The sequence below is a fragment of the Canis lupus genome, chromosome 26 (genome assembly GCF_011100685.1).
Source record: "Canis lupus familiaris isolate Mischka breed German Shepherd chromosome 26, alternate assembly UU_Cfam_GSD_1.0, whole genome shotgun sequence".
Taxonomy (NCBI): domain Eukaryota; kingdom Metazoa; phylum Chordata; class Mammalia; order Carnivora; family Canidae; genus Canis; species Canis lupus.
In genome coordinates this window covers 16688595-16715569 of record NC_049247.1, presented here as the reverse complement: position 1 = coordinate 16715569, position 26975 = coordinate 16688595, and the positions used below count along the sequence as shown (strand labels likewise).

Sequence of the window (26975 nt, the reverse complement as noted above, 5' to 3'; positions counted from 1 at the left end):
AGCAGCGTCCCCTTTAAGACGATTCCTTTTTTGCTTCCACCGACCCCTTCGCTTCCGCTCCGCCGTTCCCACAATGCAGTGCGGCTGAGCGTCTCCGAGCCCGCGGGGACGCTGCGGGGGGACCCCGGCTGAGGCGGCGGCGGCGACGTGGGCTGCGGCGGGCCCGCGGCGTCGGGCGGTGCGGATGTCGGGCTGGGCGGACGAACGCGGCGGCGAGGGAGACGGGCGCATCTACGTGGGGAACCTTCCGACCGACGTGCGCGAGAAGGACCTGGAAGACCTGTTCTACAAGTACGGCCGCATCCGCGAGATCGAGCTCAAGAACCGGCACGGCCTCGTGCCCTTCGCCTTCGTGCGCTTCGAGGACCCCCGGTGAGGCCCCGCTCCGCCCGCCCGCGGTCTGAGGCCCCAGGCCCCCGCCTTCCCTCCTCCCCCTCCCCTCGAAGGCCTCCCCTCCCCCCTCCGCGCAGACCCCTCAAGGCGCCCCCGGGTGGAGGATGAGGCCTCCTCACCGCAGGCTCAGGCCGTCCTTTGCTCCGTCGTCACTTCCTCTAGGGTTTTTTTTTTTTTTTTTTTTTTTTTTTTTTGGGTACTTAAAAACACAAAAGCTGGGCGTTTGGAGGGCCCAGGCCCGCCCAGACCGGCCTAGGGGACGGTACACATGACCATTCTCTCTCAGAGTGGAGAGGCACCCTTCAGGGGAAGCCGCCCCGGGGCCTCGGAACCTTGGGCCCGGAACCAGTTGGGATAGGACTCCGTGAGGAGAAGTGGCCAGTCGCTCTCCCTGCGCACCCCTCCCCCCAGCCAGAACTCGCCGTTAGAGGGTAACAGACTGTGGGGACGTGGTTGCCTTTGGAAGTCGTAAAGGGTCTCTGTGATGGAACAGATCTCCATCCGCGCGCGCCGCACCCCGCAGGGCTACGGCCTCGTCCTTCTGAAAGCACCAGGGATTTGAAAAAGTTTCTAAAATGGTCTGAGGGGGATCTCTGGTTTCACTTCACTCCTCTCATGAGGGAGGCACCGCCAGATGCTTAGGGCCCCAAGCATTTGGAAGCTTCTCGATCCCTAAACTGGCTCAAAGGGGTCTTTGTGATTTTGCAAACTTTGTCCGCCTGATGGCCAGAAAAGGCCTGGGAACTTTAAAAACTGCAGTTGGTCGTTCTTAGAAGCCACCTCATTGGACAGGTTACTCCATTTGGAGTAAATAGAGGGCCCACTCTGTTTTCCAGCGTTGACCCAGGGAATGCTTTACCTAGTCTGCACCGGCAGGCTTCACTACAGGGACTGTCCATAGGGTGTCTTGCCTACCTGGTGTGCTAGTATGGGGCAAGGAGGGCATCTGAGGACAGGGAGGTAGGAAGCACTCTGAGGCTTTGAGGACTCTGACAGAGCTCATTCTTAGTGTCTTGTCATTTGTCTCAGAAACGGAAGTACGCATTTTCACACCTAAACTGGAGAAGGTTGCACCTCTGTAACAGTTTCAGTGTGGCTTTTGAACTGTGTCAAGTATCACTAGCATTTTCAACAACCTATAAAAGAGGTAGTGTTAGCCACATTTTATAAATGAAGAAACTGAGGATTTAGAGTTGCTGTTAAAAGAGAATGCTATGAGGGATCAAGGTAGGATTTGAACCCCCTGTACTGCCCTTTAAAACACAAACTTACTGTATGATACACTACATTTTCATCTCTTCCATAATAGAAAAGCTGTCTTTTGATGTCACTAAATGCCAAATTTCTAGCAAAGCACTGCACACATAGTATCTTATTTAATCCTTACAAATAACCCTGTGAGATAGGCATATTACATTTAAGAGATGTGAAAACTTGATGTATTTACCCAAAGATAGCTACTAGTAAGTAGCTGAAGAGTGATTTGAACTCATAAATCAGTATTCAAAATCTGCTCTTCAACCCTAGTGGTTCTGCCTCTCCTTCACTTCATTATAAATATAGCCAGGATTGCACTGGTTGTAGTCCTCGTTGCTTTTAACTTTGTGACTAGAATCAGATAAGCAATTATGTGCCTGTGACAACTGAATGATGCTTTCATTAGTACATCTTTGGCTTTGCTTGTCCATCCAAGCTCTGAGGCCATTCCTTCTCCAGTCCAATACCTGACAATCAGCTTGGTTCTCCTAGAGCCCTAGGGAAGACTGAAAATAACTTCCTCGAATTATTTACCTCTTTTGACAATACTGTACCTAGAGAGTGGTCTTCACAACTTAGTTTTCCAAATGATGCTGAAAAAGTACCCATGAGAGAGTTCCATATTCCTCACAAAACACAAAGTGTGTATTTCGAGCCTGATTTTTTTTTTTAATGAATTTTCTTTTACAGACTTGGTGGTACTAGGCTTTGCTAAAGAATATTAAAGGATGAATGTGTGGTGAGCATTTTGATTAACTGCTCACAGGGTTAAAGAAATATACTGGTGAAATCAATCACCTGTCAACAATTTTTTTTTCCTGAATTAGTCCTCTTATAAGTCATTTGTTTACACCTTTATTAATCATTTCATACCTAGAAAACCTTGTGTGTGATAGCTATAAAGCTTAATTCTAATATCATGAAAGGTCTTCACACGAAAGCAGTAGTGCATCAAGATTCTATTTTGTTTTTCTCACTCTAGGTTTCCCTTTTATACTTGTTACTCAGGGCTCTTACTGGTCAGTCAGCACTAACTCCAAACTTTTCTTTGCAGAGATGCTGAAGATGCAATTTATGGGAGGAATGGTTATGATTATGGCCAGTGTCGACTTCGTGTGGAGTTCCCCAGGACTTATGGCAGTCGGGGTGGGTGGCCCCGCGGTGGGAGGAATGGGCCTCCTACAAGAAGATCTGATTTCCGAGTTCTTGTTTCAGGTATGTTCCTTTCAAACTGAATGAGCTGATGCATGTAAAATACTCAGCACACAGTCTGGTCTCCAAGAAATTTAGCTGTTACCCTTCAGTACATGGGACATGTGCGGCTTTCCTTTCAATAGCCTGTGCACAGTCTGTGGTCCTGCTATGTTGCCACTGAGGTAGGCATCTTGCAAATGAAATTGCATCAGTCATGCAGCCTTGGTAGAACATAAACTTGCTTCTTATGAAGGAGTTTTCTAGTGTTGAGAGGGAAGATGGTGGCAAAACCCTGTGAGCTAGAATTCTATAGAGATGTTTCCTTTTGGAATATACTCAGTATCAGACTTGCTAGACATTCCAGGAACCAGATTTACTGCCAAGCATTGGATCCTGAAAATGGTCAGATTTAGGTAGTGGCTTTGGAATTATAGAAAAAAAACAAAACAACTTGGAGTTTTAGGGCTTCTATTGCAGAATATAGAATGAAATGTCTAATGTTGACAAGCAGTGAAATGCCAAGCTCAGGTTTATGCATCTTTTCAAAAGATTAATACAATGGTAAAGACCTGGGGCCTTCTGCACATTGCATGGGCATTTTAGGACCATGATGGATTGAAATGTATTGAGAAACCTGGCACTTTCTTAGATAGGAATGTCACACAGTTACAGCAGATTCCCTTGGTACTTAACAGTGATCCTCTCAGTATCTGCCTATCTTGTGTCCCTTTGTAATTTTTTAACCCCAGAACTCTATTCCCTCCTTCAGGATGTCATACATATCTTTTTTTCTCTCCATGCTGCTCTGAAATCCTGCTTAGAAAACTATTAGGAAATGGCTGCAGTCCTGAGCTGTGAGCGGTAAACACAGCCTTTGAGAGCAGGAGCACATTTCCCTTTCATGACATCAGGTAGGGTTGTATAATTCCCAACTAGTTGTAGCGTCTGAGTCTTACCTTTTCCCCCATTGTATTGAAGAATGTTGGTGATCTTTTAAAAGGTACTTTGTCTGGTTTGTCAGTCATTCACACCTACAGGAAAACAAACTAGATTTTTGTTGTGTTGTCACCTTCAGCTATGCCTTGGTTCCTTCATTGGATAGTTTCAAAATTCCCATGTTCTGAGAACCTAGTCAAGCAAGAGATAATTGGTACTGATAAATTTCATAATGGAAAACATTATGAAACGTTCTTGGGAATTTGATATTAAATGTGAAGGATAAAGAAAGGCTGTGAATTCTCACAAATGCTACACCTGTAATGGAGTGGACTCTTTGCTCTGTTGCAAGGACTTGGTCTCTGGAAGATTAGCCTAGGACTAGTGTCTTATAATGGTTTACCACACATACTTTAGTACTCTTGTCTGGTTTTATGCCCTTTATGATTTGTGATTTGTGGATCCTCAGGATCTGAAAGTAGTGATGGAAAAGGAACCCTAGGTATTGCTGGCTCTTAACAGGTCAGTTAACATGGCTGAAGGATATGGCCTCTTCTCTTATGTTGTCTATGCCTAGGACTTCCACCATCAGGCAGCTGGCAGGACCTGAAGGATCATATGCGAGAAGCTGGGGACGTCTGTTATGCAGATGTGCAGAAGGATGGAATGGGGATGGTTGAGTATCTCAGAAAAGAAGACATGGAATACGCCCTGCGTAAACTGGATGACACCAAATTCCGCTCTCATGAGGTGGGTTCCCACCTTCTGTTGAGCTTTCACCTAGGCCACTCCATCTGAAGCTGACCTAGCAGAAGTAGTAATAGGCCATGTGTTTACCATTTGATGACCTCACAGTACCATTAAAGATCTATCTTAAATGGACAAAGCCAAGAAATTCATCATGCCTAAACCCTGCAGGGTCATAACAGAGAAGTCTGCAGTTATAGTATTTTTAACCCAGAGAGAATACTGGTGCAGTCTGTCATAATGTGGTGAGCTATTCTGTGATACCATCCCTTTCACAACTGGCTTGATCTGCAATGTACCTCTGTGAACCTAATTATTATGGTTGTCCTTTCTCTGGATCTAGTCTGAGCCCTTCAACCCAACCTCATCATCTCAGCTCTTCCAGATACTGCTGTTGGGCCAAGAGGTCACTTCATTCTTCCTTTCCCAGAGTAATGCAGGATCCTCTTTGCAACATTAGTCACTTTGGCATTTTCTTGTAATCACCTTATCCTCAGGACTTAATTCTTGATGTCTTTCCTTTGGAGAAGGCAGCTGCTGCTTTAGATCTTTCAGTCTGATTCACATGTTACCGAGACTAGCCAGCAGACCGACTGGACATTATTTTTTTCTGGTTATCTCGTCCTAACTTACCATGAGGTCTAGATTCATCTGGGGTCCATTTCCTTTTCTAAGGGTTCATATAATTCCCCGATTTTATGGCTTGGAAAGTGCATGGCTTAACAGTACTTTTGCTCAGACTGAATTTGGAGCAGAAACAAAACAGGATCGGGTCCTGTAAAACTGCAAAGTAGGGCCTCAGTAAGGATAAATACAATTAACTGACTTCACCTAGGGAATTCTGCATCAGACTTCTTTCCTTTTAATATCTTTAGATTCTCTGAGAGTGTTGGCTGAGGGCAAAGGGCCTGAAGAGAGGCCAGCCTGGACATGACTCCTGTGCCACTTAATAATTTCTTAGCTGAGCTATTCTCTGAATGCTGGTTCCTCATTTTGCAAAATAAGAACAATAGCATTGTCTCATAAGACTTGCTGGGAAGCTAACTTAAGATAACTGAGTAACTAACCCAGGTCCTGACACCTGAGAGGTGATGAATACAGGTTAGCTTTTTCCATAGGTAGCCATCCAAAGATGCACATATGCGGTGGCAGGGGATTGCAGTGTATGACCTCTGAGATCCTTTCTAGTTAGTTCTTAGTTTCAGGGGTCAGTGGCAATAATTCAGATATGTTAACAGTAATGGCTAGTATTTGAGCATTTAATACATGTGAAGTTGCTATTATTGGTATCACCCTGGAAGAGATAAGAGCATTGTTTTCCTCATTCTTGAAATAAGCTGGTAAGCATACCTACCTTATAGCATTATTATGAGGGTTTAATGAGAACATGATGCCAAACAGTGAGTGCTCAGTACTTAACTATTATTGTTAGGCAGTCGTGTTAAGTTTTAGTGCGCTTTATTTCTCTGGGTCTTATTTTTTCCTTTACTCTTTTTGCTTGAATTTCAGGGTGAAACTTCCTACATCCGAGTTTATCCAGAGAGAAGCACCAGCTATGGCTACTCACGGTCTCGGTCTGGGTCAAGGGGCCGTGACTCTCCATACCAAAGCAGGGGTTCCCCACACTACTTCTCTCCTTTCAGGCCCTACTGAGACAGGTGATGGGAAATTTTTCTTTATTTTTTAGGTGAACTGAGCTGCTTTGTGCTCAGAATCTACATTCCAGATTGATGATTTAGTGTCCTAGGAAATTTTTTTAATTTTTTTTTTAAGGAAATACATAATTTCTACCAGGGCCATATTGGCAGTGAAGCGTTTTAAACTGCAGAAATTGTGGTTTTGGTTCAGAAATAAGTTGTATATTTTTCACCCTGGATTATGGGAAAAAAAAATCAGTGCTGTGTCTTTGTGGGTTGCTCTACTATGGAGATCAGCAGTTACTGTGACTGAGTCGGCCCATTCTGTTTAGAAATATATTTTAAACGTTTAGTAATTGATATGTGTGGTTGTCCTTGATTAAGTTAATAGATTTCACCAAACAGGCACACTGATTAAAAAGAAAAAAAGTCATTGAGTTGTAGCGGCAGCTTGTACCCAATTGGTAAGGAGCAGGAATGGATAACTTTATTTGGGAACAAAGACAGTTGCTGTGACAGTAATTTGAGAATCTCAATCCCAAGAGTCACTCAGGGTTATCTTAGAATGCAAAGCCAAGCTTATAAATGAAGCTGCCTTAAAGAAGAGGGAGCATTTAAGATAGGGTAAAGGAATATAAGAATAAAATAGACTGTAAAGTCACCAGTAGCATAAAGATCATTGGAAGACTCTTAAAACCCACTGTGGCAGTTTGGAGGGGAAAAAATATGCTTAAATTTTGGTTCTGTCACTTTTACCCCTAAATCTGTTTCACTTATCCTTGGTATTTGAGCTTTCTTAAAACACAAAACAAACCAAAAAACTCTTAGATTCTACTCCATTAGTAATCGTGGCGGAGATGGGGAAGCTACTGTGTTCCAGGCCCTGGGGCTTTTTTAAAAAGCCACTTTATTGAATTATGATTAACATGTAAAACGTTGTACTTATTTTATGTATACGATTTAGTGAGTTTGGGGTTAAGTGTATACCCATGAAAGCATCACCACCATCAAGGCTATAAACATATCCATCACCTCCCAAACTTTCCTCCTTACTTCTTTAAGATTTGTGTTAAGAACATTTAATATAAGATCTACTCTCTTGGCAAATTTTTAGTGTACAACATAGCACTGTTAGCTACCCCAGGGCTGTTTTTGTCATAAGTTCTTTTCAGAAAAACTGTAGCTGTGGCTAGTATCCCTTTCGCATGTAATCATTTTGTGGGATAGTGGATGATTGTAGGTTAGGAGTTGCCAAGCTGTAGAGTCTACTTTGAATACTCTTCAGATATTAGGAGAAAGTTAGCCTTCTGCTGGGAACAAAGTGGGCACCCAGGAACAAATTCGAGTTTGTTTAGTAAAGATACAAGGTTTCTTGGATTGATAGAAATAGCAACTAAAAAGTACAACACAGATTTTCACATAGTGATCAGATGCATTGTCTATAGTTACATCAATAGAAAAATTCATTTAAGTGCAGTTTGGTAGTCTGGGAAGAGATAAAGAAGGAGAACATCTTATACACTGAACAGTCTGTGAATAAAATACTTGATCCACTTCCTCGGAAAGTAACAATACCTCTTAAATCCAGTAGCAGCAGGAACTCATTGCCTTGTTTTGGCTAGATATTTCCCAATTCTGTCTTCAGAGAGTTAGTTATTAAAAAATACTTAACAGTTTTTTTCAGGTGACTGAAGAAAGTGGGCATATTCCTGTTCACAGTAACAAAAATACTATCTTTGGGCTTCCACATGTTCACAGGGTACCCCTTCCCAGAATAGCTACTCAGTTGTATGAAAAAGGCTCTTGCTCATCCTGCTTTGGCAAAGAGATATTACCTGTTTGAAAACAGTAACAAAAAAGAATGTTATAGCTGAGCCTGCTTTCCAACTGGTTCTACTGAGCTAACTTATCACTTGGTTTGTCATGAAAAATAAGCAATGCAAGTAAGTGTAGTTATTGTTTTTCTGACTTACCTGGAAGAATAACAGTTGTGAGTGAAGCCTAATAAATGCACACTTTTCAATAAGGAGCAGAGACAGTTATATGCATATAGGAGTGGAAGGAAAAACTAATGATTATGAATTCACTTTGTCTCCAGAAGCAAAGTCTGACATAGAGTTCTTTTTGAGAAATAGCATATGTGATCAATGGATATGTCTGCTAAAATAGCGACAACTGTCAGACTCTGAGAGATTATAAAATCTTTTTATCTCTTTCACAGTTAATTTGAGGTGCTTTAGTGAATCAGAAGCATGATTAAGAGTTGAGCGCACAATTTTTAAGCTTTCTTTCCCATCCTTGCTTCAAGCAAAAGCTTTCCTTTAATTGGCTGGTCTTGATCAAAGAGGTAACAACCCCTGAGCCGAGGGGCTCATGTTTGTTTCCGAGGCTAGTTAAAATGGTTTTCTGAGGTGATCTCCTGAACCTGAAGGTGGTACTTGGAAAACCATCTACCTGAGTGCTCAAGCTAGTCCCATTCCCAAATATCCAGAAGGGTCCAGCAGTTCGGAAAATACATCTCTCTGCAGAGGCGATAAACAGTTCAACCCACCCAAGATTCTGGATTTTAGTATTAGCCCAGAGTTACTTTTAAGTTTTCATTTAAAATAGTCACAGTAAATTTTAAAGATGCAAATCTCAACACCAAGGTTTTAAGCTGATGGCTCACAGGATGCATCTGGCTTGCAGGTATGTTTTATTTACATGGTATTTTATTTTTTAAAAAATCTTTGAATTAGTTCCCATACTTAAAATTTGGAAATACCATATGCACATAAAAATGCCAGATGTCCAGGTTCTCAGGGAGAATGGGCTCATATTACTGCCTGGCACTGAATGAGCAGCAGTGAGTACTAACTGTCCCTTTAGGCAGAGCTCGAGCTCAGGATTTGGTACACTACACATGCCTCCCCACCCCGGTCCTGTTTTGCTCATTCCTATTACAGATTGGTTCCTAAAGGTGAGTGTGACCCTTTGACTCTACTGCCACCACCTTTTTTTTTTTTTTTTCCACTTAATATATGTGGGTTTTTTCATTCCACTTTTATTGAGATAATTGACATGCAACATTGTTTAAGTTGTACAGAGTTAAATATATATAGCAAAATGATTGCCAGAACAAGATTAGTTAACATCCATCATCTCATATGCAGTTTTTTCCTTGTGATAAGAACTTTTAAGATTACCTCTGAGCACCTTTCAAATACAGAATACAGTATTAACTATAGTCATTCTGCTATACATTGAAGTTTGTAAATTTTGACCACCTTCACCTAATTCACACATTATACATCTTAAAGTACTTTCATGTTGCAAATTTGGACCTATACTTTATATTCTTGGTTCACTTAGGTACAATCTATTAAACTATTTTGGGCAACACATACCTGGGGGTGCCACAAAATATTCCTCCACAACTCGATGGGCATTTTGTAGTAGTTCTTCAGCACAGTTGCCTTCTACCACATTGTCAGATCTCAAATACAGACATCTACAAAACCAGAAGCTCAAGGTTACCTTCTCAGAAAACAAGCTTCTGGGGCATTGGGTGGAGGGTCAAGAATGAGAGAAAATGAGTTATGGTCACTGCTCAATGATGGAGGAGCTATGGTCAGCAGTTGACCAAATCTCCATAGATTCTCAACCACTCAGGTAAGTGGTAATTATTCCTCAGGACCAATATGTTCAATAAATATTTTTGCATGATTACAATGGGTAAGCTGCTTCTGGAGGAGACAGGTAAGGCAATTACAGCACAATGTGTTAAGTCTAACAGGTAAGCAAAGCTTGCCAAGGGAGTAAGAAGGGGCACCTAAACCAGCCTGGATGAGGAATAGGTATTTAAAATAGGTGGTGTCATTGCTAAAGGGTGGGCAAGAAACCTCTGGATTGGGATGGGAAATGGACTTCCAGCAGGTGAAGAAACTTGCTCAAGAGTGGTTATAAATGACTTAAGGATATTAGGTCCTCAGTGTCAGGACTGGAATTAGCACAGTTTCATACCCCTAAGATGGGCTGTTTTTTCACTGCAGCCACTTTTGTGGACATGGAGGGCCTGCCCTTGACAGCTCAAGAATCTTCCATTCTGCTCTGGGCTTAGTGGCTTCATTAAAGTGTCCAGATGGTGAATTAGTGAAACCAAACAGGAGTTGAACATAACCTATGGGGCTTTACTGCTGTTTCAAGGTTTAAAAGTGCATGGCAATATGTCAGAGCCTGCTTCCAGATATATGGGCTGAAAAATAAGTATTCTGCTCAGTCACTGATAGGGAAGCAGCCATGGTCTTTCTGCTTTGAGCTAGACATAGACTGAGGGCTTAAACCTAACAGGACAGAAGGGCAAGGACATGACATGAACATCCAGGCAAAGGCTGCAGAGGGTTAAGTTGTCATGATGATTCTTTTAGGAAAGGACTAGTTCTGTTTCTTTTGTGGCACCCACCCTAGGGCTAGACACAATAAGCACTCATGGTATGGACTGTAGAAAACTGCAGTCAGTTCCAGGATCTGGCACTTTTAACTCTGGCCTTGAACAAGTATGGATCTTTCCAGACCTTGACTTCCTTGCCAAAAAAGTGAAGGTTGCGCTTGATTTTTTTTTTTTTTAAACCATATGGGAGCTTATGAAAACTTGGAGAACAAAATAAAAATCATCTGTAAAGGTGACCATTGGACCTTCTGGAGTTTATATTTCTGCTGGGCGGTCTAACAAAATGGCTAACACTTGGGCTCCTGAGTCACAGGTGAATTCAAATCTTGGTGCCACACATGGCACTGTGCAAATTATACTCTCCATGTATCTGTTTCCTTATTTGTGGACTGCTTCATAGAACTGCTGGGAATGTTAAATGTTAAAGAACTGATAATCCAGGGCCTATATTCTCACTGCAATAAGAGGTGGGTGCTAAATAGCACCTGCTCCTTTCAGAAAGTTAGTGAACCTGGGCACACCTCAGTCCCCACTCCTCATTCAGAGTATACCTAAGCACTTAACCTGCTGTCACCATGAACTTCCTGCCTAGTCCCTACATAGTGGAGGCTGCTCATGGTTCCTGGGCTCTTAGAGTTTGATGAAGTGAGACTCTACTACCACCAACAGGTGCTTAAAAGGTACTGCTTCCTCACAGTAGATGTAATAGCAGTTGATTAATTCACTCATTTGATAATCAGATTTCCTATATAAGTAATGTTTCCAGAAGAAACTCCTTGAAATACCACACATTTTCACTTAATTGCTGTTTTTGATGGAGCTGTTTCCAGAAGAAACCCACACCTTCCTATTTTCATAATCATGGGCTATTGAACCCAGGGTCTCTGAGGGTGGCACATCAGTGGTTCACTTGGAAAATTGCTTAACTCAGAATCATGCAAAAAAAACTCCAAACAGGACCAGATGAACCCTTTAGGTGCTGATCAATTACACTGAATCTCACCTCATCTTTCACAGAGTTCTACAAGAGAATTTGGCTCAAATACTATAGGACACCCATTCTGATAATAAATCAACTATGGGCTAATATTAATTATGTACTATCCTGGGAAGTACTGAAAAAAAATCACTTGAGTTTTTATGTGTTCTGGTTCAGATGAAAATTCCTGGTTGAGGAAGGCTTCTGTGAACTAGGAATCCCTGTCCTCTAAAGCTAGCAAAGCACTTTAACCAGTAACTGCAGGAAATTCTAATAAAAAGCAATTTAATGGAGAGCATTATGGCAGCACTAAAGAAGTGCTTATTGACCCTTGGACTGACCAGATAGGACAGCTCTGCTGCTGGTGTCGGGCTGCCAGGAGTCCTTTCTCTGGGCACCACTCTATTTCTATCTACAAGCTTCTTCCCTCCCTCCTAATGAATTTCTAGTTTTATGCAGACTGGAAAGAGAGTTAAGAGGCTAAGAATTTTTGGTTCAGGGGCACCTAGGTGGCTCAGTGGTTCAGCGTCTGCCTTTGGCTCGGGTCATGATCCTGGGATCAGAGTCCCACATCAGGTTCCCCATAGGGAGCCTGCTTCTCCCTCTCCCTCTATCTGTGTCTCTTATGAATAAATAAAATATTTTTTTAATAAAATCTTTTTTTAAAAAAAGATGATTTGGTTCATATAAGATTCTGAGGGACACCCTAAATACTGAAATATTTGGCCATAGGTCCTCATCTGAGTCAGAGTTGAAATGGGAGAAAATAAAGGTTCTAGGGTTGACTTTTTTTTTTTTTAGGATTTTATTTATTCATAGAGACAGAGGGAGAGAGGGGCAGAGACACAGGCAGAAGGAGAAGCAGGCTCCATACAGGAAGCCCTAGGGTTGACTTTTACACAGCATATCTAGAACAGTATTTGTGGGACTCCTAGGTGGCTCAGTGGTTGGGCATCTATCTTTGGCTCAGGGCCTGATCTCGGAGACCCAAATCGAGTCCCACCCACATGGGGCTTCCTGCATGGAGCCTGCTTCTCCCTCTTCCTGTGTCTCTGCCTCTCTTTCTCTTGTGTCTCTCTGAATAAGTAAAATATATATATTTCAAGTTCTGGGTTCCTTTACTACACACTACACCTGTGAAACTTTGGGGCATATTAGATAAACTTTCTGAGCCTCAGTTTCATTTACAAAGGAGATACTAGGGCAGCCCCAGTGGCTCAGCGGTTTAGCGCCGCCTTCAGCCCAGGGTGTGGTCCTGGAGACCCAGGATCGAGTCCCACGTCAGGTTCCCTGCATGGAATGGAGCCTAAATAAATAAAATCTTTTTAAAAATAAAAAAATAATAAATGAGATACTAGTATTTACCTTCCAGAGTTGTATGTGATAATTGAGACAATGCATATAAAATCTTAGCACCTGACACTAAGGGCACTAAATGGTTTTTTAGCTAAAACCAACAGATAGGGTTTTAATGGGCCAAGAGATTTCTAATAGCCAGTCAGTGCTTTTACACCTAGTGTGTCCTAAAATGGTTTAACACTTGTCTTAACTGGGTTCCATTTCAAACATTAGTGAGGCAATATGTTAATAAAAAAACAACAGTCCTGGGACGCCTGGGTAGCTCAGCAGTAGAGCATCTGCCTTTGGCTCAGGGCGTGATCCCGGGTCCAGGGATCGAGTACCACATGGGGCTCCCTGTGAGGTGCCTGCTTCTCCCTCTATGTTTCTCTCATGAATAAATAAAATATTTTTAAAAACAACAGTCCTATAAGTGCTACATCTCTAAAATGGAATAGTTAACTCAAACTGTTTTCCAAGTTTATGGGAAGACTGCAGATCACTGAATATGAAGTCACTATTCCAGCTACCAGATCCAAATCCCTCTTCATCTTTTTCAAACTCTCCTCTGAGCAATAGTGGAGTTCCTTTATGGCTTCCCTCTACATGATCTCGGAAATTCTGTCTCCTCTTTGTGCTTCTATTCCCTCCTTTCCCAAGGATACTAATAAAGAACATTCAATGGGGTGCCTGGGTGGCACAGTTGGTTAAGCATCGGACTTTTGATTTTGGCTCAGGTGGTGATCTCAGAGTTGTGAGACTGAGCCCCACACTGGGCTCTACACTCAGTGTGCAGTCTGCTTGAGACTCTTACTACTACTTGCTCCGCCCTCCCTTCTCTCTCTCCCTAATAAGTAATATCTTTAAAGAACATTCAACAAACATTTACTGAGTGCTCAGTGTTAGATACTGAGAATATGATGAGTAATAACAGATAGTATTGCTCCCTGGAATTTGGATGAGCAGTAAGAGAGGGGGAGAGTCAAATATTACTCAAATATGGTGGAGCTTTTTTTTTTTTTTTTTTTAGATTTTATTTATTCATGAGAGAGAGAGGCAGAAACATAGGCAGAGGGAGAAGCAGGCTTCCTCTGGGGAGCCCAATGCAGGACTCTATCCCACAACCCCTGGATCATGACCAGAGCCAAAGGCAGATGCTAAACCATTGAGCCACCCAGGTGGAGCTTTTGTCTTCATCCTAAAGAACACTGGAGAGGTACCCAAAGAGCTTGGGTAGGAGATGACCTCAGATTTCTATTTTGAAGTGCTATGTAATTTTGAGAAACTGTTGGACTTCTGTAGATCTGAGCATCAGATTACAAAATAAAGAATATAAAGGAACCAAAGACTGGAGGTGAGGATGGGAGGCTAGCAAGCACTTTACAAAGAGGTTATGATTACAGATAGGTCTGGCTCTCCTTATTGGTGCTAATGGCAGCTAATCTCTTTTGTTCCCATCTATACCATCTATATTGAGTGTCTTTTTTTTTTTTTTTTTTTTAAACTAGGTTCCATGCCCAGCATGGAGCCCACTGGGGCTCAAACTCATACCCCATGATCAAAACCTGAGCTAAAGGGATCCCTGGGTGGCTCAGCGGTTTGGTACCTGCCTTTGGCCCAGGGTGTGATTCTGGGGTCCCAGGATTGAGTCCCACGTCGGGCTCCCTGCATGGAGCCTGCTTCTCCCTCTGCCTGTGTCTCTGCCTCTCTCTCTCTCTATGTCTATCATGAATAAATAAATAAAATCTTAAAAAAAAAAAAAAAAACCTGAGCTAAAGTTAAGAGTTGGACACCTCAATAAGCCACGCAGGTTCCCCAAGAATGTTTTTTAATCCTATCAAGGGGGCACATGGGTGGAAAGGTTGAACCTCTGACTCTTGGTTTTCAGCTCAGGTTATGATCTTGGGGTCCTGGGAATAAGCCCCAAATCAGGCTCCCTCTTGAGTGGGAAGTCAGCTTGTTCCCTTCTCTCTCTGTTCCTCCCCACACCATGCCATGTGCCACACTCTAAAATAAATAAATCTTTTAAAAAATACCCCACCAAGAAAAGGGTAAGACAGGGGCATCTGGGTGGCTCGGTGGTTGAGCATCTGCCTTTGGCTCAGGTCGTGATCCCGGGGTCCTGGAATCAAGTTCCACATTGGGCTGCCCATGAGGAGTCTGTTTCTCTCTGCCTCTCTCCGTGTCTCTCATGAATGAATACATAAAATCTTAAAAAAAAAAGGGGGGGGGGGTTGGACAGAGCTGTAGACTGCTGGTCTTATGAAGTACATACCCATCCTTCCCAAGAAACTGTAGTCCCCAAACAGCAAAAACTCTGCTTTTCAAAAAAAGAGCATTTTCTTTAAAAATGTATTAAGATTTGGCAAAAATTGGTAGAAGTGGGGAGAGGCTGCACCCTTTTGGTATAACATTCACAAACTACTTTGTCAAAGACCTGCCCCTCCCTATTGCACTAACCACCTCACTTCTTGTGTTATTACTCTGGTCCTTTAGGTATTTGTGTTTTGCCCCTCAGTATAAAGTGAAAAGTAAGAACTTCCCTCTGCATTCCACTTTCTCTAATCATTGTTAACAGTTTCTTGCATGCTCTGAGGGAACAAAACTTAATGCATACACCAGAATATATCGAATAGATTATGTATAAAAGTATTGTTGGGGCAGCCCGGGTGGCTCAGCAGTTTAGCGCTGCCTTTGGCCCAGGGGGTGATCCTGGACACCTGGGATTGAGTCCCACATTGGGCTCCCTGCATGGAGCCTGCTTCTCCCTCTGCCTGTGTCTCTGCCTCTCTCTCTCTCTGTGTCTCATGAACAAATAAATAAAATCTTTTTAAAAAATTGTCAAATACGATGTATTTAACCATGAAGAACACCTAAACTGTTTCTGTTTGAGGGGTTATATTTTTTTAAATTAATTTAAGTAAACTTTACCCCAAGTGGGGCTCCAAATCATACCCTGGAGATCACTGCATGCTCTACCAACTGAAGTTGCTCCTTCTTGGGAGTGTTTTGTTGTTTTTTGTTTTGTATTATAAACAAAAACCTGAACACCAGTGCATACATCTTGATGTACTTTTACATATGTTTCCATAGGGAACCACTAGGTCAGAAAATATGTATAAGCCATATTTTGAGACAGGAATCCAACGAGCAAGTCAAATATAAGCACAAGAGACAAATCAACAAAAATAAGAAATGGAAGAAAATCCAACAGGATCAAGAGCGGTGACTGTTAAGGGAGAGGATATTTGGAGGAGAAGCCTTCCGGAGGAGATGAACTAAGACCTGCCAAGGAAACAGGCTGTCCAAGAAAAGGGGAATAGCAAACGCAAAGATCCTAGAAGAAACAAATGGGCACGTTGGAGAAACAGTAACGAAGCTAATGTAGCTGGAGTAAAAGAGCAGTGTGTCTGAGTGGAAGGTGGGGACTCTGTAAAGGCCTCAAAAGCGATGGTTACGGTTCCTCATCATACTGGGAGGCCTCGAGGACTTCAAACGGGAGTGACAGGATCCAAAATGAACAAAGGAAAGCATGAAACCACTTAACCCGTGGGGTGACCGTGGCAAGTTCGTGCATCTCGCTAAAGCTCTTTTCTCTTCTGTGAATAGACACTAATAATCGCCACCTCAAATGCCTGCGAAGGCGCCACCGGCAAAGCTTCGGGGTGCGCAGCCGCGAGTATTTACCTGTCCTCCAGTACAGATTCCATGGGCTCCACCCCACCCGTGTCCACGGCGCGGAGCCGGTCGGCAAAGGCGATGGCTTTCTCCAGCCGTGCCACGGCCTCTTGGCTGCCAAAGTCCACAAGCGCCAGACGCTCCAGGTGCTCGATCACCTGGGCCGAGACCCGGCCGTTACCCTGGGGGGAATGAGGTGGAGAATGAGGGTATCGAGTCCTGACTTGCTTCGCCACCCATTTAAACGCCCCCGGCCTTTACCTGAGGATCTGCCTTAGAGGTGAAACCCCGGCGCCAGGCCACCCAGGACCGAAGGCCAAACCTCACCGCCCGCGCCCACATTTCTCTCTTCGGTCGCCGTAGGGCGTCCTCACGTAAAGCCGAGCGACGCACTTTTGAGTGACGACATCAAAGTGCGCCGCTACTGCCTCCGCCGCCATGAATAGCGTAGGGGAGGCCTGCACCGACATGAAGCGCGAGTACGACCAGTGCTTCAATCGCTGGTTTGCCGAGAAGTTCCTTAAAGGGGACGGCTCCGGAGACCCGTGCACCGACCTCTTCAAGCGCTATCAGCAGTGTGTTCAGGTGAGCCCTTAGGCGGCCAGGGCCCTTTCGTCTCTATCCCCTGGCTCCTGGTTCTCCTGCGGTGTCCCCGGCCACACGCGCAGTACCTGGCGGAAGTTGGGGTGGGAAGGATTTGAAGAAAAGCCTCAGTGAGGGCAGTGGCAGGGGCTTTCTCCCCACCATCAGCACTAAGGCCACCCGGTATCTCTCTGAATGACAAATGTTTTTACAATGCTTTACGTTTTACGGAGCACAGGAACATCCTTTGGTTCATTTGGTGCTCAAACTCATAAAGTGGGCATAGTTGTTCATATTTTTATACATGGAACGTTTATGCCCCCAAATAGGAAGTGATTAGTTCAAGTTCACCAGAATCATTTCCTTGATTTTTGAGGTGGTGCACTGTTCCACTATTGTTGGGGGGGGGGGGGGGGGCGAAGCGGTGTGTTGGCCTGAGCTGTTAGACCTGAGGGTCTCATTTTGTTGTAATTCCTTTATCCTGTTCTCTCTCTCAACCCGCTAGGAAATTTTCATTCCAGCTCAATGAATGTGAAACTGCTTTGGATTTTAAGAACCGCACTGAGCACAGCACTCCCAATTAGTTAACTTAAAACATCTTCAGGGTCATTACAAGTTGGTATCTGTATCCCATTTACAGATAGGAAAGTGAGACTTGCTCAGGTTCACTTAGCCAGAAAGTCCTGGAACTCAGGTTTAAATTTGTGTCTGTCATAACAGTAGAAAACTGTTTAAATTCCACGTATGAAACATGGACGACTCATCACAATTCCTTTTTTTTTTTTTTAAGATTTTATTTATTTATTTGGCAGAGAGAGAGAGCCTGCACACAAGCAGGGGGAGCAACAGAGGGAGAAGAAGCAGGCTCCCCACTGAGCAGGGAGCCCAATGTGGGGCTCAATCCCAGGACCCTGAGATCATGACCTAAGCTGAAGGCAGACACTTAACTGACTGAGCCATCCAGGAGCCCCTCATCACAATTCCTTTCCAATCTCTTCTTTGGCCTTACATTTAATTTCTCTGTAATGGTACTTGGGTTAAAAAGAGTACAAGTGTTGAATCATGGTTGGGTGGCCTTTTGGTGTGATCTGATTTACTTCTGTACCATCATATTTACAAAGTTTGGTCCTCAGGCTTCGTATAGACCTGTATCATGTGTTTTCTTCTCCCGTCAGAAAGCAATAAAGGAGAAGGAGATTCCCATTGAAGGACTGGAATTCATGGGCCATGGCAAAGAAAAGCCTGAAAGCTCTTCTTGAACTTGACAGTCACCTTGAAAATAGACTCCTCCAATCAGGAAATTGAGGACACTGGATCTCATCAATTAAGGCCGTGAAAAATAGCCATTGATTTGATGAGGAGTTTAGGAGGAAGTTTTCTTTTCTCCTTGATTTCCTCTCACTTGTAAAAGATGATGAACCATCACTCTTTGCTTTGAGATGATTTCTCACTCGTGCTGTGGCATCTTGCAGGAACCTCACCTGCTAAAACTGAATGATTTCTTGGGATTATGGTTGCAATACTTGGTCTAGGATCAGCTTTAAATATCCTTTGTGTGTAAATACTGATAAACTTGTCAGGATGATCAGGGTTGCCTGACCTCTTGAGTTTGCTTCAAAGGACATTAGGTAGATTGTACTAGGATTATTATTCATGGAAGCAACTGGTTAGGATCTCTCTTCTCTCAGGGAGCCAAGGCTCTGAAAAGGGATTCCAGCACAACGGTTTTAAACTGGGGAACGGTTTTATTTTTATTTAACAACTTTTAAAATTGCTGGTGGACTGGGTTAGCCAAGAGGAAGACAGCCTTAAGAGTTCCTTGCCTTAAGAAAAGGTGTCAGATTTCTGATTAAGGTGTGAAAGCTTGAAGAATGTTGCAGTACACACACCATTTCAGAGCTCATAGTATAGTTTAGGAATTAAGATCCTTGGAGTAACAATGGAAGAAGATCCTAAATTGCAGAGATTTACTGTTCCCAGCTTTCAGCCCAAGTCAATTAATTAGGTCTACCTATATTACCATAAAACTGCCAAAATGCTGCATCTGATTAAATGGGACAAGAGTTTGTTTTATTTGCCTTGTGTACCCACCCTGCCCTCCAATGTCTGTAATCATGAAGACGGAATAAATTGTAACATTTAGTTTCATTATTTGCCCCTGGAGAACTCTGCACTTTACAGAACAAGTATTACACTGTAACCCTATATATCCCATATATTGGGGGGGGGGGTGTTATAACTTAAAGGTGAAGAAAAAGTGAAGATTTATCTAAGGTAGTGTGCTAAAACAATTAGAAACATCATTGATTTCTAAAATTTATTCCTAGAGCAAGCGACGTAAATATGCTTCTATAACTGCACAAAAGATGTCAGGATCAGGTGAGCATTTACACACTTTGGAAAGTTAGGTAGCCACCAAAATTGCAGGTCTTGAGTAATTTGGTTCAATGATATCCACCCAATATGGTATAAAACAATTTACAGAAGGTGGAAATTGTATTATCCTCTCTCCTGTGGTTAGATCACAAAATGGTAAAGATGGCAGGGATCCTTTTTTTCTTACTATAAAAGGCTTTCACACCCTGTGTTTCTATATGTCTCACCTTTGTGGTACTAGTTTACTATATGTACTATGCAATACCAAAACCTGGTAGCTTCTTGAATCTTAGTATAAAACCAGTTGAGCTTCAAGAATAAAACACTCCAAGCCAACCATGTTCTTTCATTGTAATTGCTACTGAAGGAGTAATTTTTTCTGATTGTTCTTTTTCTTAAGGAGAGGGAGAGAAGAGAATCTTAAAAGCAGGCTTCACATAGCACGGAGTCCAGTGCAGGGCTCAATCTCACAAATCTTAGATCATGACCTGAGCTGCAATCAAGAGTTGGACGCTTAACCTACTGAGCCACCCAGGAGCCCAATTGTTCTTCGTTCTATTTTGACTTCATCCTGCCCGTAAAGTGACTCCAACTATCTCAGCTACTTCAAGATTAATTTTGAAGAGAAATTAAGTGCTCTTTTAAGGGTGATTTTGTTACTGTTACTATTGTTTCTCCCTAATTCTTAATGCTACAGGAAGGTTTTAAATCCAGAAACAAATAAAGCTAATGCTATATGGAGAAATGTGTCATACTGCCTTTATTTCTCCAAGAGTTCCTAATCCTTTCACCCTTCAGGGTGCTGAGAGAAGACTCCAAGATGAGAACTTGACACTTTTGGAGACAATTACCTGACTATAGGGAGTATTCTTCAGCAAATGCTGGTATAATGGGACAAGAGAAAGCTAGGACACAGAAAGTATTTCCTCTGGAAAATCCAAGATACCCTTTTCTGTAAATTGCACATATTCTACTGGCGGCCACTCAATATTTTTGCCATCCAAAGTCTGTCAGGACCCAATCTTGATACTTAAATTAGCTCCACTTACGGTCCCTTTGCTTTACCCACCCCCAGACATAAGAAACCAAGGACAAGCCTGTTATAAACAATGTTATCCAGAGGCCTGTATGCAGCAGCCATAAACCTTCATTACATAAAAATAACCTTAATGCTGATTTTGGAGGGAAAAACAAAGAATACAACTCTCAGATCATGGACCAATCTAAGTTATTTATTTAAGCCATCTCCTGCCATAAGCAAAAGGATGGAGGATCAGTATACTGGTCATCAAAGTAAGGAAGGTAAGCTTAAGGTCCCATATACTTTTCTGGTCCGTGTGCAGTCATGGTCCAAACCAGTCCTGTGGTCCCCACTGGGTGGTGGTCCAGGTTCTGTTTATTCATCTTCATAGCCAGTTGGAAGTGGATTCACGTGAGAGTTATGGAATAGAGTATGATTACCATCTCCCCAGGGAAAGGGCTGTGGAGTGAAGATGTCAATTAGCAATTCCAGAAAAGAATTCATAAACAGCACTGCCATGAACTGCTTAAGATAAAGGGGAAGTGACAGACAATACATAACAACAAAATGGTAATTAGTCCTTTAACTACTGGCGTATTTCAGCCTTCCTGTAATTTAATGGAGCTCTCTTATAACTTCCAGGAGAGCCTTTAAAGTAGACAGTAGGAAAAGCAACCTCAAGTTCATTATTCATAAGCCTCTCCCTGGCAATTAGCCTATCAGTGCAATGTTTATGAAAGTATAATCCACACATGATCTGTATCAGAATGGTAGAGGTAGGTAAATGAGAGGAGATGCTTACTTAAATGCAGACTTCTGGGCTTTATTCCAGACCTAAAATAAACCTCTGGATTGGAAACTGCAACCTACCCTCCTCAATTTTTTTTTTTTTTTTAAAGATTTGAGACAGAAAACGAGAGAGCATGAGCAGAGGGGAGGGGCAAAGGGAGGAGAAGAAGCAGATTTCCTACTGAGCAGGGAATCACCTGAATTGTATCTAACTTAACCCACTGAGCCACCCAGGCACCTCACCCTCAATGTTTTTGCTCACTGTCTTTGAAAAACAATGCTATAGGGCAGTGGTTTCCAACCGTGGATTTTGCTCCTCCAAGGACATTGGGCAGTATCTGGAGACATCTGAGACAGCACATCCAGTGGGCAAAGGTTGAGGATGCTGTTAAATATCCCAGGACTCACAGGATAGCCCCTTGCCCCAACAAGAATTATCCAGCCCCAAATGTCAATAGTACTGAGACTGATAACCCTGCTATATGGTTTTTACATCTATTGTACAAAGGTGCGAGTGGGGCTCAGACTCAAAAAATTCTTTCAGAATCTAAGAATCTAGCTTAAGTTGTTATAAGGCCAGTCCCATCTCCTCTAAGTCATGTAATAATTATTAAAGAGCCAGACGGGCCTCTTGTTAAGAATACTTACAACAAGCAATGGAAAACAAATGCATTGCATCTACATCAACAGCAAGGATAAAACACTTGAGAAAATAACTAGCAGAGGTCGGAATAGGAAAAGCTGTTAGTTTCCTCATTATGCAGCTAGTACCTGCCAGATGCCCAGGTCGTAGAAGGGTAAACCACGTTCCCATTTTGCCACTTTAAGGGAGATTCCCAAACATCCAAGTCTCATACAACCGACAACCGTTTCGGGACAGTATCAGAAAGCAGAGATGGGATGGATCAGAAAAGGAAAACTGAAGGACTCTTATTGTATGACCTTGAAAAAGAAAACAGATGTGACCCCCCCCAAGGCTGTTACTTTCCCATAAAACCGGAGAAAATAAAAATTTGTAAGAATTATATGATAAATTGTACACGATCATAGAGAATTAAGAACTTGGACTAGGCATTTGTAATAAAAGGAGAACGGATACTCGAAAGCCTACAAAGGCGTACCTTGGACCTGATGCGGAGATGGGGGTAGGCGATGAACTCAGGTCTCTCGTGCTCTCCGTGATGCGACTTCAGGAAGACGTTCAGCATGCTCACTCCCACGCCAGGGAGCGCTACGAAGTAGGTGAGGGCCTTCCACATGCGAGCTGTGGAGGGGGCACGACTCTTAGGCCTGGTGTGGGGACCCAGCCCGAGGCTCGCCTCCCCCACTCCAAGTCCTCAAGCCAAGGTCACAGTCCTGCCCTGCCTCGCTCGAGTGGGGCTGAGGCCCGCCCCGCCAACCGCAGCTCCAGTACCTGAGCCCTCCTCGCCGTGGGCGCCGCTCGACATGGACCGCCCCAGGGGTGCTCCGGACCGACCTAGCAGCCCAGAGAGCCGGAACACAGCCGCCGCCGACGCCATTATCGACCTGGACAGCCTCAACGCCGGAAGCGGAAGTGGAAAATGGGCTGGGGGTGGGACCACAACCCAAAAGCAAGCTCCTATTGGGCGGAGCCTTAACGCAAGTAGCCTGCGTACTATCCTCCCGGCTGTCGGAGTCCCAGTTAAAATCCTCAGAGCCACCAGTTTTGAGGGAGCATGCGCTCTGCACCTCCTCCTCCTACTGTTCCCACCCTGGTGAGGCGAGGCGAGGATAAGTACGAAAGGGGGATTTATGGAGGGCGCTCCGGCGTCCGGAAGCTGTGTCTTAGTTGGAGTCTGCGGACAGCAGCTGGAGGTTCCGAGCTCAGACCACCCCGTTCCTCCCCCTCCTGTGACGTCATTTTTCATCGCACTTGACACAATCGTCATCGTTATTATGTTTGTCTCTCCTACTAGAATATGAACTCTATGATACCAGAGTTTTCCATAGCAGCCTTCCCAGAGCCTGGAATTGCAGGGACTCAATACAAATGAATGAGTGAGTGAATGAATGAGTAGCAACGGGAACCAGGAGGAGCCCTTGGAATCCAGAAAATCTGGATTTTATTTTATTTTTTAAAGATTTATTTATTTATTCAGAGAGAGCAAGACAGAGGCAGAGACACAGGGCAGAGGGGGAAGCAGGCTCCATGCAGGAAGCCCGACGCGGGACTCGATCCCGGGTCTCCAGGATAACACCCCGGGCTCCAGGCGGCGCTAAACCGCTGGCGCTAAACCGCTGCCCGAAAATCTGGATTTTAATTCCGCCTCAACATCCTTAACTTTTGGCTTCTTTAGTCATGTTAGCCTTCTCTCCATTGAAACTCGAAGCAAAAATTAACATCTGTTTTGTCTCTTCAAGCCCCCTTCCCCCACTTCTTCCTTTTTCTCCCTTCTACTCCTCTAAAGACAGTTTTAAAAATTAAAATTAGGGGCACCTGGGTGGCTCAGTGGTTGAACATCTGCCTTTGGCTCAGGTCATGATCCCTGGGGTCCTGGGATGAGTCCTTCATCAGGCTCCCCGCATAGAGCCCGCTTCTCCCTCTGCCTGTGTCTCTGCCTTTCTCTGTGTGTCATGAATAAATAAAATCTAAAAAACAAACAAACGAACCCAGAGTAGGGGAACAAACAAGAACTCCAGTGTGGGAAGACTAGATTCACATTTTGTTTCCATTCCTTACACCCTGTGACTTTGGGCAAATAAGGTAAAATAAATGTTGTAAGGCTATGCAGTTTCACGAAGACAAAAATTTAGGGTCATGCTACCAGAGAGTTACAATCTGATGTCGCATTAGATCTCCCTTTCTCTGAGTAGGCCGGGTTTTTTTTTTTTTTTTTTAAGATTTCATTTATTCATGAGAGACACACACACAGAGAGAGAGAGAGAGAGAGAGAGGCAGAGACACAGGCAGAGGGAGAAGCAGGCTCCATGCAGGGAGCCGGACGTGGGACTCGATCCCGGGTCTCCAGGATCAGGCCCTGGGCCAAAGGCAGCGCTCAACCCCTGAGCCACCCGGGCTTAGGCTGGGTTTTTACATATTATGGTACGCCATGTGATACATCAAGATTGTCAAATCCCTAGACATCCTCAAACACAGCCAAATGGTACATGAGGCTCCATAGTATGGCCATGGAAAGGGTCCAAGCTCAAGGATCAGGAAATCCTAGGTTCAAATCTTCGGTTTGCCACCAACTGTTTACTCTTCTCTAAAATGGGAATGTAATACCCATTTATTCATCCCTTTATCTAATAAATATTTATCAGAACCCAGCTCTACTTTGGGAAGTTACTCAGCCTCCACCTATAATATAATAATGAGATTTCATTTAATAAATATTAACTAAGGTGCCTACTATGTGCCAGCCATGGGTGGTAGGAACTCCAGGTGTAAGATCTCTCTCATTTAACTTACATTCTAGTGGTGGAGAAAGGATTAAATGAAAAATGTCTGGGATGCCTGGGTGGCTCAGCAGTTTGGCACCTGCCTTCGACCCAGGGCATCATCCTGGAGTCCCGGTATCAAGTTCCACATCGTGTTCCTTGCATGGAGCCTACTTCTCTCTCTGCCTGTGTCTCTGCCTCTCTCCTACTCTGTGTCTCTCATGAATAAATAAATAAAATCTTTTTTAAAAAGAAAAATGTCTGAAATATATTAAAGATTCAACAAATATTCATTTTCTCATAGGGCTTTTGTACACTTCGCAGTGTGGTACTGCTAAGTAAAGATTCTATCATGTGCTTGGCTCACAGCACATACTTGAGCATGATGCTTATGATGTTATTGCCAGGTATGCTCAACATTTCTGAAGCCTCAGGTGTTTGAGTTTGGACAACCCAGGAACCCAAAATCATCAATAAAAAGAATAGCTAATATTTATTGGGCATTTATTTTGTGCCCATATCCATGGTAAGGACTTTACACAAATTGCCCTCTCCACCTCACTAACTGATCACTCCATTCTTCAAGTTAAACACTTGGGAGTCATCTTTGATTCTTCTCTCTCTCTCTCTTTCACACACACACACACACACACACACACACACACACTTTATATCCAGTCCATCAACAAATCCTGCCAGCTCTTCCTTCAGGCACATCCAGAATCTGACCATTTCCTACTCCCCATTGTTACCAATCTGATCAAAGATGTCCTCACCTCTCACCTAGACAACCACCATGGCCTCCCTGACTTGTCTTCCTGCCACCTGGTCCCCCTACAGTCTATTGCCTAAATGGCAATCAGAAGGATTCTTAAAAAAAAAAAAAGATTTTATTTATTTATTCATGAGAGACACACACAGAGAGAGAGGCAGAGACACAGGCCGAGGGAGAAGCAGGCTCCATGCGGGGAGCCTGATGTGGGACCCCATCCCAGGACTCTAGGATCGCGCCCTGAGCCGAAGCGACACCCAACCGCTGAGCCACCCAGGTGCCCCCTAGAGGGATTCTTTAAAGTCTGTCAGATCATCTTCCTCTCTGGCTCGAAATCCTTCCATGGCTTCCATCTCATTCAGAGTAAATACCCAAGTCCTTAGAATAGGCTAGTCCTATACACCCTACCCCCGGCCACCTCTCTCACACCATACTTTCTCCCTACCTCTTGCCCATTTCACTCCAGCTACATTGGCTTTCTTGCCTTTCCTTGGACATGCCATGCATGCCTCTGCCTCAGGACTGCTGCACATGCTCATTTCTCTGCGTAGAAGAGTTTTCTCCCTGATGGCCCCATGAATTACTTCTTCATTTCACTCAGGGGTCTACTCAGAAGTCATCTCAGCAGAAAGGCCTTCCCAGACCACCCAGAAGTGAAATGACTCCATCCCACTCTGACACTTTATCCTCCTGCTGTGCCTTATCTATCTTCATGGCACTTACCACCATCTGCTGTATTAAATATTAATTGCTTTATTGTCTGTTTTCCTTCACCAAACACCATGGAGCAAGGACTATGTTTTGTTCACCAGTATGACCTCAGTACTTGGCCCATGATAGGTATTCACTGAATACACATTAATCCCAACCAAGATCCTGTGAATTAGATACTATTCTACCCACTTTTCACAGAAGGAAACTGAGACTCTGGGAGGTGTAGGAAATTGCCCAGAGTCAGAACTAATTTAGACAAGTGGTGGACCCAGGCAGTTTGGGACTCAAGCCAGTTCTTTTAACCTCAAAGGCATAGAGGCTTTGCTTTAGGTGAAATGATATCAAGCCCAAGAGTTCATGCTGATCTGAGGCTCTGAAAAGAAAAGGAATAACTGTTTGATTTCTGACATCAGTGGGTTTGGAAAGAAAAATCTTTCAAGTTATGGGGTCCTTGAGAATGGACAGAACCATCAAATGTGTCCTCAGGGTACTGAACTGGCAGTTCTCAGCTTGTGCTGCCTCTCACAGTGACCCCCAGGGCACCAGGCCTCTCTGTGCAGGGAGCCTCCCCAAGGCCATGGCCAGCCAGGCCTGGATTTGACGTCATCCTCCCTGGCAGCTGTTGATGTTTATTCTCATGTTGAAGCCACTAAGGTCTCTGATGCTCTATTTCCTTGAAGCAGGGAGCTGGCAGGTGGACATCCCAATCCTGGGGGCGGCTGATGAGGGGA

At 43.7% G+C, this 26975-nt stretch overlaps 4 protein-coding genes across 4 annotated transcripts; 2 read left to right on the top strand and 2 right to left on the bottom strand.

Moving 5' to 3' along the window:
* The first annotated feature begins 100 nt into the window (after window positions 1-100).
* On the top strand, window positions 101-6524 carry SRSF9 (serine and arginine rich splicing factor 9). Its single transcript, XM_038575322.1, has 4 exons — window positions 101-372; window positions 2705-2865; window positions 4358-4530; window positions 6037-6524. Exons 1-4 carry the CDS (start codon window positions 185-187, stop codon window positions 6178-6180), a joined length of 666 nt encoding a protein of 221 aa, XP_038431250.1. The 5' UTR covers window positions 101-184; the 3' UTR covers window positions 6181-6524.
* Window positions 6525-6625: 101 nt separating this feature from the next.
* Window positions 6626-16999, bottom strand: GATC (glutamyl-tRNA amidotransferase subunit C). The gene is made up of 4 exons (XM_038575326.1): window positions 16850-16999; window positions 16598-16770; window positions 9551-9654; window positions 6626-7999 (listed from the first exon to the last, which is right to left on the bottom strand). The coding sequence occupies exons 1-4, from the start codon at window positions 16928-16930 to the stop codon at window positions 7947-7949; spliced, it is 411 nt and encodes a 136-aa protein (XP_038431254.1). The 5' UTR covers window positions 16931-16999; the 3' UTR covers window positions 6626-7946.
* On the top strand, window positions 16992-19583 carry TRIAP1 (TP53 regulated inhibitor of apoptosis 1). Its single transcript, XM_038575329.1, has 2 exons — window positions 16992-17173; window positions 18346-19583. The coding sequence occupies exons 1-2, from the start codon at window positions 17027-17029 to the stop codon at window positions 18427-18429; spliced, it is 231 nt and encodes a 76-aa protein (XP_038431257.1). The 5' UTR covers window positions 16992-17026; the 3' UTR covers window positions 18430-19583.
* Window positions 19584-20757: 1174 nt separating this feature from the next.
* On the bottom strand, window positions 20758-23163 carry LOC477508 (cytochrome c oxidase subunit 6A1, mitochondrial). The gene is made up of 3 exons (XM_038575321.1): window positions 22771-23163; window positions 22478-22620; window positions 20758-21026 (listed from the first exon to the last, which is right to left on the bottom strand). Exons 1-3 carry the CDS (start codon window positions 22874-22876, stop codon window positions 20943-20945), a joined length of 333 nt encoding a protein of 110 aa, XP_038431249.1. The 5' UTR covers window positions 22877-23163; the 3' UTR covers window positions 20758-20942.
* Window positions 23164-26975: the final 3812 nt, after the last annotated feature.